The 16,780-nt window shown below is 35.7% G+C and overlaps 1 protein-coding gene and 1 non-coding gene across 2 annotated transcripts; both read left to right on the top strand.

Moving 5' to 3' along the window:
* The first annotated feature begins 1,550 nt into the window (after positions 1-1,550).
* Positions 1,551-1,714, top strand: LOC117316033. The gene has a single exon (XR_004529811.1). It is a non-coding gene; the product is annotated as a U1 spliceosomal RNA (small nuclear RNA).
* Positions 1,715-3,122: 1,408 nt separating this feature from the next.
* Positions 3,123-15,797, top strand: LOC117315328 (protein hinderin-like). Its single transcript, XM_033869476.1, has 9 exons — positions 3,123-3,223; positions 4,085-4,126; positions 5,230-5,357; positions 7,204-7,415; positions 7,738-7,853; positions 10,048-10,154; positions 10,553-11,523; positions 12,416-12,598; positions 13,283-15,797. The coding sequence occupies exons 1-9, from the start codon at positions 3,175-3,177 to the stop codon at positions 13,494-13,496; spliced, it is 2,022 nt and encodes a 673-aa protein (XP_033725367.1). The 5' UTR covers positions 3,123-3,174; the 3' UTR covers positions 13,497-15,797.
* Positions 15,798-16,780: the final 983 nt, after the last annotated feature.

The raw sequence follows: 16,780 nt of genomic DNA, 5'->3' as shown, positions 1-16,780 counted from the left end.
AAACATTTAATCGCATCAATACTACATTAGACGTACTTAATTATAATGTATATATATTGTGTTTTCCACGATGGCTAAAATATTTGCGTAACTGAAATAAGTTGATTTTCAAACTACAGAGTAGCTAATTTCACGAATTAATTCTCATGCGTTCCTTTAAAAAAAATCAGCTAAATAAGACACAAATTTTGAAAGATTTTTTTCTCTGAAATAATAAATCAGTCCATGACATTTCCCCGATATGAATTTTGCTCGATATCAATTTCTTTCCCTGAACCTTTACAATGCCGTGGTATAATCTAAGGTACCCATCGTATGGTAAATCGATAACCTTACATCTGTACATATGATTAAACAAACAAATGAAGAAAATCAAATATTAATTCTTCTGGTTAATAAAACTCACATGAAACAAAAGCTAACAACTTTAATGTAGTTTATCGTTTTAAAATGTATAGAGTAGTACCGGAAACTGTTAGTGTACTGTAAATGTATGTAATAAAACGTTTAGTTATTGCTGCAGTCAACATCTGTTTTTACCATTTTCCTTATGTTGGTTTGGTTTAAGGATGTTTATTATTATTTGTTTTTAACTTCCTGTTAAATGTTATAGTCATTTATCGATGGCCTCTCCTTTCAGCGAGAGGCATTCACGTGGTAGTGTGTGTATATGTTTGTGATTTGGAAGGCTGTGGTATGTTCGTGTTTTTTCTGTTTGTGGTAGCGAGGAACTTATACATCTTTATAGAGCTACTTTACTGAGGTATGCTATCAAAGATACTTATCAGAACATGACTTTTTGAAAATTAGTTATTAGAATCTATATACTAGAATGAATATTCACAACACATTTATTCTTATGAGATATACATTATGATCACTCTTTTTTCATTATTGAATTAGAGGTATTTCGTGATTTTATGGCGGATCTTTATTTTCTAATATTAGCATAATTCATTTAAAGTGGACAGAATGGGAAGGTGTGATAGTATGACTTGATATTTGAATCAACGAGCGCAAAACGACATAGAACGAAACTGATTGTTTTTTAATTGCTTTATATCCATCAAGCCTTTTTAGTCATATACATCCAAAAATGACATAAAACAAATACACTTGTAAACTTATACAACTTAAACTTACAGATAAAATATCAAATCTTGAAAATCCAAACACAACTTCATTCGATTGGAGTGAATATAAAAATCAAGTAATGTTGTGTTTCAGATAGCCAACAGACCTGAAATCGGAGTTGTCTCCCTTTAAATATGAAGTCAGGCATATTTGAGAGATTTACTTCCCTTGTTTAGTTATCCAATACTATTGTACATAACTTCAAATATTTACTAATTTGATGAAGATATGCATATGTTATTAATTTATGATTATTAAATATATAATACTTGATGTAATTTGGTAAATATTTATTGAGTATTACATAAAACATTGTAAGTAACTAGGTTTTATGTATGCTGTATGCTAATTTTTATGCACCTAGATCACGTGATATTACAATCAGTTCATATACTATATTTTTACAGTAACAACTCATACTTACCTGGTACAGGGGATACCGTGATCAGCTAGGCGGTTCCCCCAGGTCGAGGCCCTTCCATTGCACTCCGGTCGGGCTGAACCCTGCGATAATCCCAAATGCGGATTACTCGGGTACGCTATTTTTTAGTGTGGGGGTCTGCGTTCGCGCTAACCCCTGACCATAAACAATTAATGTAAGAACAATTCCCTCCTATTAAGGACAGGCCTATAGTGTAGATTTTGTTAGTCTTAACACCCAGATAGCTATAATTATGTGCTCACTCCAACCATTTGATTTTTCAGCGAACCATCAAGGGTCATTTAGTGCACTGTGTGTAACATCATGTTAAGATATTTCGATTCATACATCTCAGTCGAATATTTACCAGTATGTAAACTATCAATATAATTGTTGTGAAGCACTTATACATAATTACACTCAGCGCCTATTCATTCCGGAAGATCTAACCCTGAGTTCGACAAGGAATAATGAAAGATCTTCCTCTTAATTGCTAAATCGTCTAGGTGAAGTTCACCCTTTTTGACTGCAGAATTTGAAAAGAAGTAGTAATGAAAGTAAGATCCTTCTCAAATCTCGCGAACACATGTACATTTGTATGTCACTATCACGTCTCTCCGCCCTGAGGCATAAAGTGCACGAGAGCCACCAGTGTGACTAACAAGTTCAAAGTTTGGCAAATATATATGTTAGACTCATAGTCTTCAATTAGATTGTGTTAAATTAATCTATAACGTCCTCTGTATATATGTATACACGACTTCCCGTAATATTACATATTATTTATAATATATAATTAAAGATTTCTAAACGAATCAGAAAGTTTGCTCTACATACGCAAATATGAACTCTTACCTGTGCATGTAAGATGATTATATTCCAACAATGGATATCGTTCTTCATATGCTGTTAAAATATCGAGTTTGATTTAATTATTGTCTCCCATATTCTTGTACTTGATTATAAATAATGTAGATTTCTAGATCTACTTTTGTTTGTAGCCCTAAATCATCCCTCCTAAGTGCTTGTAATTAAATATATAATGGACTTTCAGATGTATCAAATTGATCAGGGCTGAACGAGCATTTTATGTAAATATGATACATATCATACATTATTTAATTTGATAATAAAACCGTCAAAACTATATTTTTGTGTGTTTGTAATATATATTGAAGGGGAGATATTTATAAATATCAGGGTTACTAGATCTATCTCCCAACAGAGACATATATATGTCTCTGCTCCCAAGTACTGGTTTGCTCTTATATGCTATTAAACCTATCTAATATTTAAACATAGTTTTTTTCTGATAGAAAAAAATCTTCAAACTTTAATTTGATATACATTTCACAACATTTGAACTTGAAATGAGCGATTGAGGGGATAGAGTACAAACATATCGTGTGAGACCCTCACTGTCATTTCGGCTACAATCTGTATCACGAGACGCTTCGATTTGTAACGTAGTTGCATACAAGCTTCCAATCGATCTTGATCGGGTAACGCATTCAAATTCTCGCACCTTAGTCATAGTCCCTTAGTTTCGCTTTGCTTAGGACAACGACTAAGCCTTCAGGTTAAGGCGGTAATGTTTTCATGTGGTAACGTCAAAATAAATGGCAGAAGTCGTTATGCCTGGAAGAAGGGCATACTGGTCTAAATACGGTGAGTTTTTGGATAGTCTTTGGTAGGACTCCAAAGGGTCAACAAAGCATCGTTACCTGGAAACAGAATGCACAGGGTTACGATGATTACGCATGTGTTACCTGTATTGTGGTTTTTCGTTTCTGTGTTTGGACTTGTTCAGTAGGCCTAATTTTTATTGTAGGCTTACATTTTTTAATTCAATTTTGAAAAATTTCGTCGACAAACTGAAGGAAAAAAAGCCTTATACTAGTTTTCATTAATAAGTAGCCGAAGCCGATACTAGTTAAATTACTAAATATTTTTTTACACTGACATCACATCAGATAACGAATCAAATTGAATCTGTTTTCGTGTATTCACAACAAGTGGTAGTATATATAACATGCCCCTGTGAGTGAAATGTAGACTACCTTTTATTGATAAATTCCAAAACTAGCGATAATGACCGATTGTTGTATTTACTATTCTTTAAAGCCAGTGCAGGTGATTGGTTGGGCTATTATAAACGTCCTTGTTTTGGTTATAACGTACCAATCAAGGTGATCATGATTGATACTTATTTTATCAGGTGGCCAGCTGGATAATACACTACTGCAGCTATCAGAAGATCTCTGCTTAATTATATGTTTTTGATGTCAACATTGCAAGGTGCCTGTCATAAATTTCTCGCCATGTAATCCTCTAACATCGTTGGAGTTAATCATGATATAGCATGTATATTTACATCCTTGATTCTCTACTGCACATGCATGTTTGTTTACATCCAAATTTTTCTGATACAGGTATATTTACATTCTGAGACTCACTACGCAAATAACTATCTACACCATGGCTCAAGAAACATGTTTTAATAATCTCAAATCATTTTACCTGTTTCAGCTTTAGATTCAAGTGAAGATTCAGAATCAGCATATGTTCCAGGTCTGTATTTTCTCGGAGCAATTAATGATTCCAGCAAAGAAAGTAAAAAATTAAGTCTTAGTCATATCACAGTAGGTTAAATTATTTTAAAAGATTAATCATTTAAGTGAATCCTTAATAAAACAACATTAAAGCTCTGGAAAATTGATCGAAATTTTTGAAATTGTCAATAAAATTTCATATTATATCTGAAATTAAAGCCAAAATTGGTTTTCAATATTTTCTCAGAATCAATTTTGTCAAATTGCCATTAAGAAACAAAATTTCAAAAGATATTACTGGTAAATACTGACTGTACTTCAGACATGCATATTTTAGGCCTATTTGTTGTTTGTTTTAGTTTTTCAACAAAGTCGAGATAATAAAAAAATAAATAGGCATGACCTGTTTCTGTTGTTCAGGCATGAAACCATGTCAGAATTCAAGTGTTTTGTGTATCTGCCATGCTAGACTTTGGTTTCGTCTTCGTTGGAGTGATTTTAGACACTCAATATCAATGAAATTTGGAGAAGTATCTGGAAAAAAATCTATTATTACAAAATTACACAGGCATGTTATTATAATTTGTCTTTCTTCATTTTCAAGCAATAATTGATTACCATATTGATTGCCCCTAAAGGTCCACATTGACTTTTCTAGATGTCTGATATGATACTGTCATATTCCTACTCTACCAATATTTTTCTTCATCCAACATAATTTTTCCCAATTTCAGAGCAGGGTCCCATTCCTAAATTACCTGGCAATGTACTTGGTCAGGGCTTTTTCTCACTGGTTTGGGAAAGGGCCTTTTTGTCTCATTTTGGGAAGAAAATTGGTGAATTGGGAAAGATTTTTCCAAGAGTAACCTACAAATTTTGGGAATTTGGTTTAAATATGAAATAATTTCAATTGGGAATGGGGCCCTTTAACGGCCCCAAAAAGGCCCCAGAAAAAGCCCTGTTAGTCCATGATTTGTCAATCTAAAAGTTTAACAGATTCCCGATGTTATATAACATAGAACAACATATATAGTACTGGACATATATGTAGTCTAAAGATGATAACTATATACTTTTAACATTTTATTGGGACTAAAGATTCTCTCAAACATTTTGTTGTAGGAGTATCAGCTCCAGGAAACAGACGTCCACTGAAAATGCTCGCTAGAAAAACTCCAGAGATAAAAGTACGGATTCCGATCACACAACCTATAGTAGAACAAGTAGCTGTGTCAATGGACACTGTCACAGTAAGTAACAATTTCCTGTCTTCACTATCTATATTAGTTTAGATAATATTGAAAATGTGATATCCTAGATATTAGAAAAAAGGTTCTAGACACAAAGCACAAATTCATGTGTAACCCTAATACAGTAAAACATGGTTATAAGTAATCCCAGGGGACCAACTGAATCAGTTCATTATATTAATAGTTAGTACTACATGTATTACAAATTCTATTGTTTTTTTCTTCAAAAAACTTCGCTGTATGAAAATATTAAAATAAAAATACAAGCAAGTACAAATTAAAAACGATATAAATAATTATTTTTAAGTCAGTTATAACTTTCTGGCAAAACTTTTTGCGTGATGCAAGTGTGTACAAATTATTAAAAGCATCTGACATATCATATTGAGACTCCAGAAAACGGCTTATCTTGTGTAAATAATCACTCGCGGTAGCTCCACTGATTACATAATGTTCCTCCTCTGTCTCTATTTTCTCCTCTTCTTCACTGTCCGAAACCTTCATTAGGTCTTTTACAACATCTGCATCAGTCATCTTCGTAGTATTACTGATGAAATTGGTCGCGGTGACCTTTGCCCCAGAAGCCTCGTTTTCGCTAGCTCTCAGTCGCTTGATGATAAAGCCATTGCGAAACATACGTGTACTGTGTACACACTAAGACATCTAAGAATGGATTAACAACTCAAATGACTTAATGCTCAACTGATTGAGCTTCTTCCTTTGCCTCCTAGATATCAACACTTCTCGGTTTTGATACAATATATCGTATTTGACCTAATAAGGGCATAGGGCCCATGTAATGGACAGTGGGGGCGCACTTATTAAGATTAGTTATTCTGAAGTTTCATGAAACAGAATATACCTTATCGCAGAATACCCAAGGCTGAGGAAACGATAAAATATTCAGTCATAAAAATATTGCAGATGAAGATATCTATTCATTATCATATATTAAGCTTAAACATCACTTGCATATTCTTGTAAATTTGTAAACCATGCCAGCTGATCTTTAGACCAGAAAACGTGTGTTCCACCATTTATGTTCAAATGGAACTCTTTTGTGTTCTATTTATAGATACAGGTGATTTCCCAGATCATATCAGACATCGTTTTCTTTGACCTAATAATTGATTTACAATGTCTTTTACTAGCTTTCTGTTCTGAACAAAAGTTATTTATCAACAAGAATGAAGTCTTTTACTTTATCTTCAAATAAAGATGGTGAGTTATCATTTGTATGTGTGTTTAGTTTCGGGTGCTCTTTGCACTGACATGTTATCTGTAGGAATAGACAAAATGTGGTGAAAACTTGTGTTCCAGTTACTTAATTTGCTGAAGAAAATTGAACACATAAAGTAGCAAAACATTTCACATGAATTATTAATTTTGAACACCATTTTGACACTCAGTCAAAGATTTATTTCCTTGAAAAAAGGTAGGGCCGCCCTTATTATGGCAGACACCCATATTAGGTCAAATACGGTATCTCAAATTTATATTGAAAGGTAAAACAAAGTATAGACATATATGTATTGTATATTTTTTGTTATTATATATATAGTATAGCTATATATAAATTTCTCTCGGTACAACTACGACAGGAAATTCAAATCTATATATTTGGATCACCAACACATAGTGTATATGATACATTGTGCTAATAAATAGATATATAGCTTAGAAACACAAATGACGAAGGAAGACAACTTTTTGACTCGTGTCCTGACTGGGCCTCGAACTCACGATCTACGGCACCCATGTCTAGGGCTTGTTCTCTCAAATGTTATCATATAAGATATTATACATGTTCAGGGCCTGACTTTACAAACTCAGTAAATCTTTTCAGGACGTGAGCTATGAGGAAGTCATACAGAAGAAACAAAAACCATTCCATTTCAAAGCTACTGCTGGGGTCAAGGCCACTCAAGGAGTGAATGCCAAGGACACGCAAAAGGTCAAGCCAGGTTTCTATGACAGCAAACAGAAGTCTGTATCACTTAAAGACTTGCCAATAGAGGAGAAGAAGAGGATTGCCAACCTCATAAAAGAATTGGCAAGGTATTTAAATATTTGTGTGGTTATCACAAGATTTATACACTACATATTAGGGCTGCAGTGGCCAAGTGGTGAAGTCGTCCCAACACTTTATCACTAGCCCTCCATTTCTGGGTCACAAGGTCAAAACCCACATGCATATGGGACAGTTGCCTGGTATTGACCATAAGCCGGTGTTATTTTTGGTTAAAAACCTTTTTAAACGTACTGAAATTTTAGTGAATTTTGGAGTTTGCTTAAAACTGATTACACTGACAAAATTATCTGTAGTTTTTGTTGTGTAGTAGAATTCTCAGGTACATAACAAAGTTGTTGTTTTTTTCAGAGTTGGTGATGAGAAAGAAAAAGCAGTTGACCAACTTCATACTGAAAGAAATCAGTTTGAGAAACAGGTGCTTCAACTTGTGGACCAACAGGAAAGAATTCTGAACGAAAGAGAAGGTAATTGTCTATAATATCACCCTCCTGAAGGGTAAGGGAGGTTATATCATGGTGTGTTGTCTATAATATCACCCTCCTGAAGGGTAAGGGAGGTTATATCATGGTGTATTGTCTATAATATCACCCTCCTGAAGGGTAAGGGGGGTTATATCATGGTGTGTTGTCTATAATATTACCCTCCTGAAGGGTAAGGTAGGTTATATCATGGTGTGTTGTCTATAATATCACCCTCCTGAAGGGTAAGGGAGGTTATATCACGGTGGTGTTAGTCTATATATCACCCTCCTGAAGGGTAAGGGGGGTTATATCATGGTGTGTTGTCTATAATATCACCCTCCTGAAGGGTAAGGGAGGTTATATCATGGTGTGTTGTCTATAATATCACCCTCCTGAAGGGTAAGGGAGGTTATATCACGGTGTGTTGTCTATAATATCACCCTCCTGAAGGGTAAGGGAGGTTATATCATGGTGTGTTGTCTATAATATCACCCTCCTGAAGGTAAGGTAGGTTATATCACGGTGTGTTGTCTATAATATCACCCTCCTGAAGGGTAAGGGAGGTTATATCATGGTGTGTTGTCTATAATATCACCCTCCTGAAGGGTGAGGGAGGTTATATCATGGTGTGTTGTCTATAATATCACCCTCCTGAAGGGTAAGGGAGGTTATATCATGGTGTGTTGTCTATAATATCACCCTCCTGAAGGGTAAGGTAGGTTATATCACGGTGTGTTGTCTATAATATCACCCTCCTGAAGGGTAAGTGAGGTTATATCATGGTGTGTTGTCTATAATATCACCCTCCTGAAGGGTAAGTGAGGTTATATCATGGTGTGTTGTCTCGCCCTCCTGAAGGGTAAGGGAGGTTATATCATGGTGTGTTGTCTATAATATCACCCTCCTGAAGGGTGAGGGAGGTTATATCATGGTGTGTTGTCTATAATATCACCCTCCTGAAGGGTAAGGGAGGTTATATCATGGTGTGTTGTCTATAATATCACCCTCCTGAAGGGTAAGGTAGGTTATATCACGGTGTGTTGTCTATAATATCACCCTCCTGAAGGGTAAGTGAGGTTATATCATGGTGTGTTGTCTATAATATCACCCTCCTGAAGGGTAAGGTAGGTTATATCATGGTGTGTTTGTCTATAATATCACCTCCTGAAGGGTAAGGGAGGTTATATCATGGTGTGTTGTCTATAATATCACCCTCCTGAAGGGTAAGGGAGGTTATATCATGGTGTGTTGTCATTTGACAATTTTCATTATGGTTTAACTTATTTTCTACCACAATACCCCGTGTTATTCAACTCTCAGACCATCAGTTAATCATTACAACTGTTGATTAGCAATCTGTTTATACCACACGTGGTATAAACTCTGTACGCATTTCGATTGGCTAACACGGTGAACTTTGACCCAAGCTGCAATTGTTATTGACGTCATCAATAATCTAATGACGTCACATCACCGGGTCCCGGACGTCACCGGTACACTTTATTTGCATATGCGAAATTATACTTGGCCACGTTTCCCTTTGATTCCAGCCGATATTATTGTGGTAGAAACAGGTCACACGACTCGAAATTGTTGGATATGGAATTTATTTCACACTCGTAAGTTATTTTTTAAAAGTTGCAAAAAACACTCGCTAAAGCTTGTGTCTTTTGTAACTTTTAAAAAATAACTTACTCGTGTGAAATAAATTCCATATCCAACAACCACTCGTTGTGTAACCTCTATTTACCATTGAAAAAATCATTTTAGTTTTGTTTTCAATGATCAAGATAATGAGTTATTCTATAGACATTAAATTTGCTAATTTCTTCTTATAGCTGAATATATCAACATACTATTTACCTCTCTAATAGCAAACATGATATAAAATTAAAGTTTACATATTATATTGATCAATAAATGGAGTGCTGTTCACCTCTTTATACACAATCAGAATGTCTTATTAAAAGCTTAAGACATTAGCAAGAGCAATAATTGTGGGTTCTTATTAAAGTTTAACACAGTCAAGTCATATCATCTGGCTAATGTCAATGACATCAGGCATAGTTAGCATTTTAGAATCGACCATTGTTATTTACCAGGATTATTTACATTTCATTTCACCATCCAGATTGGAGAAGTTTGTTAATGAAATTAGTGGTTGTGTTTTGATACAAGGGACATAACTCTGTTTCAGTCATACAAAACCAGCTGTTCCAGTGTCAGGACCTGTTGGGGAAATATCAGGAGAAGATTGAACAAAAGCAACAGGAGGTCGCCAGTCTTATAACCACGCCCACAAAGGTCAGGGATCAAATATGTGACAGGGCCAATTAGACCATTAAAAATCAATTTCCTGTTTCACAGACTACAGTACTTGGGAGGAGATTTTATGTAGGCCTGGAACAATGAATTAGTTTTTGGCCTTGATTAAAGTTGACTTTTCCCAAAATTATCTTACTTAAGGCAATAACCACACCCACAGAGGTCAGGGGTCAAATATGGTAGTAGTACCTTAGTTACTTAATTTTACATGTTTCCTTCCTCTTATGAATCAAATACCAATATTTTGATGTCAGGTTTTCTCATGCTCCTTGTAACTATTTAAACAAAATCTTTGAGCTTGTTATCAGGTTTTCCTCTGTTTAGATGTTGCTTGTGACTTTTAAAACATATCTAACAAACCATGTAAATATTTTCAGGGTCATAAAGACAAACAGCCAAGGTCAAAGTCACCAGAATCTTCCATTCCATACACTTCCCATTGTCATGGTAACCATGGTGATTTGCGTTCGTCTCAGGACAAGCTATACACATCATTAATAGACAAGGCGATAGCTAACCAGAGATCAGGTATCGGTGAGGACGGACTCAGTTCTATTGGGGGTCAATCAGAGGTCGGCGAGGGGTCAGTAAAAAGTCTATCACCTCCTCGGGTTCATCACCAGGTGCCTCTGGCTCTTAGGAATCCAGTCATGTCTAGTACGCAAAAAAGTGCTGACATAAAAGTGTTCAATTCAGAAGAGGGCAGTTTCCATTCATTGCAACCCGACCCCAGCCCAAGGTCATCACGCATATCTAATGAGTTTGTTCCAGGCATTGAGTATAATAGAGACTTATTGCAAAAATCTAAGGTAGGGTTCAAGGAGAAATTAGAGGAAGACTTTGATAAACTACACTCTCCAAATGTAAACCCGTCAGGAGTGTTTGGAGATAAAACCTATATGAGTTATTACAAGAAATTGTCTCAGACAGACAGGAAACGCGAGTTACTACGGCAACGGGAGAAATTACTTGACGAGCAACGGAGGTTAAAAGACATTCTGAGGTCACAAGAATCTCAAATAAAGACACGACAAAATTTGATAGAGCAACAACGAGATCTGCAACAAGACAGATTGGAATTCTTTGAGAAAAACGGTAAATTCCCTCTTGGTAGGGAGCCTGAGGTTCCTTCAACAAATACAATATCCTCCAAGGAAAACATCCCTCCTCCTCCTCCTGTGTCGATGCCCCTTCCTCATGCACAGGGAGATGACGATGGCAGTTTGTTTGATTACGGGGTTAAAAAACTAAATTTTGATGCAGAAGGAGATGATGCTGGAGAAGAGGCTATGAAAACTCCACCAAAATCACAGCAACGGAATCAGCACTCAATGGCCTACATCTCCAATTAGGATGGTTTCTCCGCGAGACCGAGCCACCAGCAGTCCCTGTCGAGGAATAGACGCGGCTACTAGTGTATCTCATATACACATCAGTCCTCGGTAAGTGCATTGTGTTTTTTTTTCTAGTTGTTCATAAATTTATTTGTTCCTTTTCTATTTACTAAAGTCGAAGCAAAAAAGTTTGTTCCACTAGAAATTGCCTGTAGGTTATGTTTGTCGATTACATTATAGTTTATACTACGAGGTTATTCATGTGTTGAGAAAGAAACTTGACTTTATTGAGTTGTTCTTGAATAGCCAAAAAATCCTGATGATATATAGGGTTGGATTTTAGAGGAAATATTTTTTTTATGCCCACCATGAAAGAAGGGGGCTTATAGTGTTACCTACTGTATTTCCATCCCGTCCCCTCCGGTCCGGTCGCGCCCTGTTGCATCCCGATACAATGTTACTAGCTAATCTCAGGAACTACCAATGCGATTCCTTATCAAACTTTGCATACATGTATTTAATAAACATGGTGTGTTGTTGTTAACATTACTCTTTTCACGGATCAAGCGTCCAACATGGCCGACACTGCCTCTGATTGGCCGAAAGCATATGCAGTAATAACTTCGGTTCTCTTCAATGAATCTCAATGAAACTTGATGGAAGGGATGATAGCCCTCATTTTAAACAAAACAATGAAATGCATTGTATAGGGGCAGTAGACTTACACGAAATGCATTTATCTTGTCTTATATCACAACTCCTCAACTCCATGACTGGCATGAGAGCAGTGAGAAAAATCTCATTATTTGACAGAATTTATTGTATAAACATAATTATGAATATTTGATAAAGCCAGGTTTTATTTTGATTGTTTTATTTAGATGTAACATTTTATTTACCCTATAGGACCCAGAGACACAATGAGTCAGTAGAGGACCTCCTGCTTGGACAGCAGCTGGGTAATCTCCCCTTACCTCACAGTCCTGCCACTAGGGGCAGCCCTGGTCAGCAATCCCACCAAAATAACCTCCCTTTACAGTCCAACAGAGGGCGCTCAAATCAGTCACCAGTCAGCAAACCATCAGCAGGGTAGGTATATATACCATGTTAAATTGATGAAACTCGATCCATTTTATTGACTGAATTTGAAATCCAAATGTTCATGTTCTTAACATACAAGTCTGGCATCCTTTGAAATAGCAACTGGTCAATCTAGCCCTTTTCCTTTTCTGCTAATGGGTAAATTTCTCTAGCTGAATTGATTTCCCCTGGCCTTAAAATTTCCCCGTTAAGCTCATGTACCTCTTGTTTATTAAACGGGGGGACTTTAGGTTTACCCGTCCGTCCGTCCGTCTGTCTGTTAGTCCGTCTGTCTGTCACGCAACAGTTGTCCGGACAACTCCTTCTAAAGTACTACTCCGATCTTAACAAATCTTGGTATACATGATCAGTATAACATGTAGTTGTGCATCCCACATTTGTTTTTTTCGAAAAACCATTTTTCAAAAAAAAAGATGGGAAATGAATAGGTGCACTTCTAGCTCAGGCAGGGGACTTTGTATTGCTGTTGCAATACTATCCATCCTTGTTATTTTTATTTGTTGTGAAGGCTGCAATAGGTTAGAGCACCGGCCACATAACCTCAGATCCGAGGTGTGTGGTTTGACGCTCCCTACTCTTGTCAGTTTGTGTTTCTCAGAAACCTGAGAAGAAAGCTTGTTTTGCTTCCTCATCAATATTCATATGCTGTCTTACCATTATTATCATTTACAGGAACAAGACTTTATCTGTGATAGAGATACTAAACACAATGGAGAAAAGTCCATCCTGGTCAGGGAGCGTGCGCAGTAAACGGAACAGCCCAATGTTGTCAGGGGACCGTACACAGAAATATAAACAGTCCAAGACAGTCAGGAAATTTACGTGGTCAAAAGGACAGTCCAGCCCCCACGTACAATACCCCTCAGAAATCGGATGCTCTTTATGACTTTGTGGAGTCTGGGGATGAGGAAGAAAGCCAGATTCTAGAGGATGTTTTTTTCCTTAAATGAGCTTATATTTTTAACTCATTTCTATGAAACTGAAAATGACTGAATCTCTTCAGTGATTAGTTAAGGGATTATCTCCCGCTTGTCCGGATATCTGGATGAACAGATATTAGATATACATGAATATGTGAGTCAGTCTGAAGACCAAACTTTGATGATGAAAACAGATTCTGTGTTAGGAGGTTGAAAGAGTTTCTTATTCCATCCAAATCTCTCCTGAACTGGTTGTGAAAGAAGATCAAGGGTTGTCTCCCCTTGCCAAAAGGTTATGATCAGACAGATCATTAGTATAAGATCAATTATGACATCATCTATATTTATTATGTCACATGAGCATGTTAATATCACCTTTGGCCAGATTCTGTGTACAAAGAGGCAAAGTGTTATCTCCCATAGGGCGAACAATTGCTTTTAAAGGGGCATTCCTTCGGTTGAATAATGTTTATGTCGTCAAAATTAAATTTACTGGAAAATATGTATTTTTTCCAAGTAGTAAAAGTTATAATCTTAACATTAATACAGCGGTTACACTTTCAAGATAAACCAAACTTTTTTGACACTGAAAATTCTTAATTCACCCTGAAGTATCACTAATTACCGCAAAGACATAGGCATTCGTCTACAATACGCCTTTTCCCTGTATATTTCAGCGTTAATTTCATTACTTTTAGGCACAAAAACTCATATAATCATCATTTGAACATAGATTTCATCAACAGAAATCTTACATGTTTCTGATGTCCAAACGAAGGTGCCCCCTTAAAAGAAAATACGAAGAGTTCAAAATATCCCATGTATAAAATAAATCTGATGAATCACATTCTGTGTAATGAAAATGTAAATATAGTAATGACTAAAAGCCAACATTTAATCAGATATTCACCCTAGGGCTGATGGGTATATTTAACTATGATATCTTTTGACGACTTTTAAATCCTACACCGGAAGTATGTTTATCGAGGTATGAAAAGAACAGCAACTCCAGATTCCAGGTTTGAAAATGATCCTGCCGACATGTTTCGGCCTGCTAGGCAGGAAGTATGTTTGTTACAGTACAATTAATGATAATACCACAATATTACACACACAAAAAATTAAAAGTCGCGTGATTTTAGGGTATAAATGACCTAAAATCATGCGACTTTTACTATTTTTAGTGCAGTGTTATAAGAGTGGCCTTTGGTTTTATCATTAATTGTGAAAGTGCCATGATTTTAGGGTATAAATGATCTAAAATCATGTGACTTTTACTTTTTTGTGTGTTATGTTATAAAGTTTGCCTTTGATATTATCATTAATTGTAAAAGTCCCATGATTTTAGGGTATAAATGAAATCATGAGACTTCTACCTTTTTTTGTGTAATGTGATAAAGTTGGCCTTTGGTTTTACCATTTAAAAGTCACATCATTTTCGGTTATAAATGACGACCATCCAGGAAGGCTGCCAATATATGTACCAAAGATATATACAGAACTCAGTAGAACTAGTTATACCTCATATCCTCACATGGAGATGGTCATTCATCTTTAGCTTACTGTATTTATTCTCAAATAGGCCCTCTTAAATTTCATAGTAAGAGTGAAGTATTTGGGAGTTTTGGGAGATTTTTTTTTTAACCACTTAAGTTAACTTTTTTAAAATTTGTGATTCTGCAAAAATGAAAGAAAGGGCTTATTTGTGGGTGGGATTTTATTTACATATAATGGTGTGTAGGTTTATTTTTAGTTACTTTATCAACAAAATCAGACATACAGTAACGGCACTTGTGCCCTGTAATGCCTTGATCTGTTTGTAACTGTATACCAATGCTTTAGTGCTATATGTATTACATGTACATTTATTTTGTGTTGCCACAATATATATAAAACCATCAAAGTTAATTGTGATTTTAATTCAATCTTACTTACTGTTATCGATCACATCTGCTAGCCAAACATATTATCTCCCTTTACTACCAAAACGGATTATCTCCCTTGACTACCAAACAATGTCTCCCTTACCGATGGTGACTCCACTAACCTGACCCACCTGTATGTGTTACTGGTTGAGTGTTTAAGCTGTAGTTCGATCACAATACCAAACATTTCCATTCAATGAAAAATAGAAACGAAGTAATTTCAGAAACTCACAAAATTAAGATTTCAAATGCTGTTTTTATGTATTATACATGTTATTACAATATATTGTTACCGCAGTGCATTATCATTAATAAAAACTGGGAGTTTCCCAAAATAATGTGTTGGATCTGTTGTTCTCAAAAAATATTAACATTGTATTTCATGGATTTAACTGCTAATGTACAAACTTCATGTTAACACGCTGTATATCTATTGGTATAGTTGACCAACTGTTTGAAGATCCTTTGGACCATGGAACAGGTATCTATTACCAGGTAGTGACTCTGTCGCTTGTTAAGAGGAATGGAGAAAAAACTTTGATCACTTTTATGACATTGACCTAAGTGTCAAGATCGCAGGTGAAATATTTATATACTACAGGACTTGATGACAAATCCATACCTGTAATGATTTATCCTTTTAGACATGGTTTTCATGTTAATATTTATTTCGGTAAGTACAAGAGGTACTACTATATATTTTCACTACCCAAACTACATTCACTACCCAAACTTGACAGCTGATCAGAGTTTACAGTCTATACACCAAGATTAATTAAAACTTCAAAATCCCCAATTAGATTATTCATTTTCTCTCACACATCATACATGATGCTTTGATAGAATTTAAATCAAAAATAATATTGCGAATGTAGCGATTTCATATACACTTTGTATGTAGGAACATACAGTATGTAGAGGAACCATATAAGATGGTGTTATGTCTTGTAATGAGAATAGGAAGTAGCCCTGCATATGTTAGAAATTGTTATAGCTATCACATTTTATCCTGCAACTGCCACCGCATTGTCGGAATACACCCACCGTATATATTTTTGCTGTATACGGCAGTGACGGAAAACAGCTGTATTTTGGAATCTTAGCACGTGCGTCAATTCGACTGACCTACTTCAAAGTGAAACAACGTTTAAAAGGCGAACATATTTCTGTCATTTTTGACACCGTTTCATTTCAAAATGGTTATTTTTGACGATTATTTTTATTATTGTTGCAGGATAAATAGAATACATTGTCAGTGTCTTAAAATATAAGCTGTATTTTTTGGCTGGGGATAGAAAGACAAAAGTGGCTCGCCAAGGCTCGCC

This window comes from Pecten maximus, chromosome 17 (assembly GCF_902652985.1).
Source record: "Pecten maximus chromosome 17, xPecMax1.1, whole genome shotgun sequence".
NCBI classification, from domain to species: Eukaryota; Metazoa; Mollusca; class Bivalvia; order Pectinida; family Pectinidae; genus Pecten; species Pecten maximus.
Note: the sequence above shows the minus strand (reverse complement) of the source record. Positions and strands in the feature narration are given on the sequence as shown.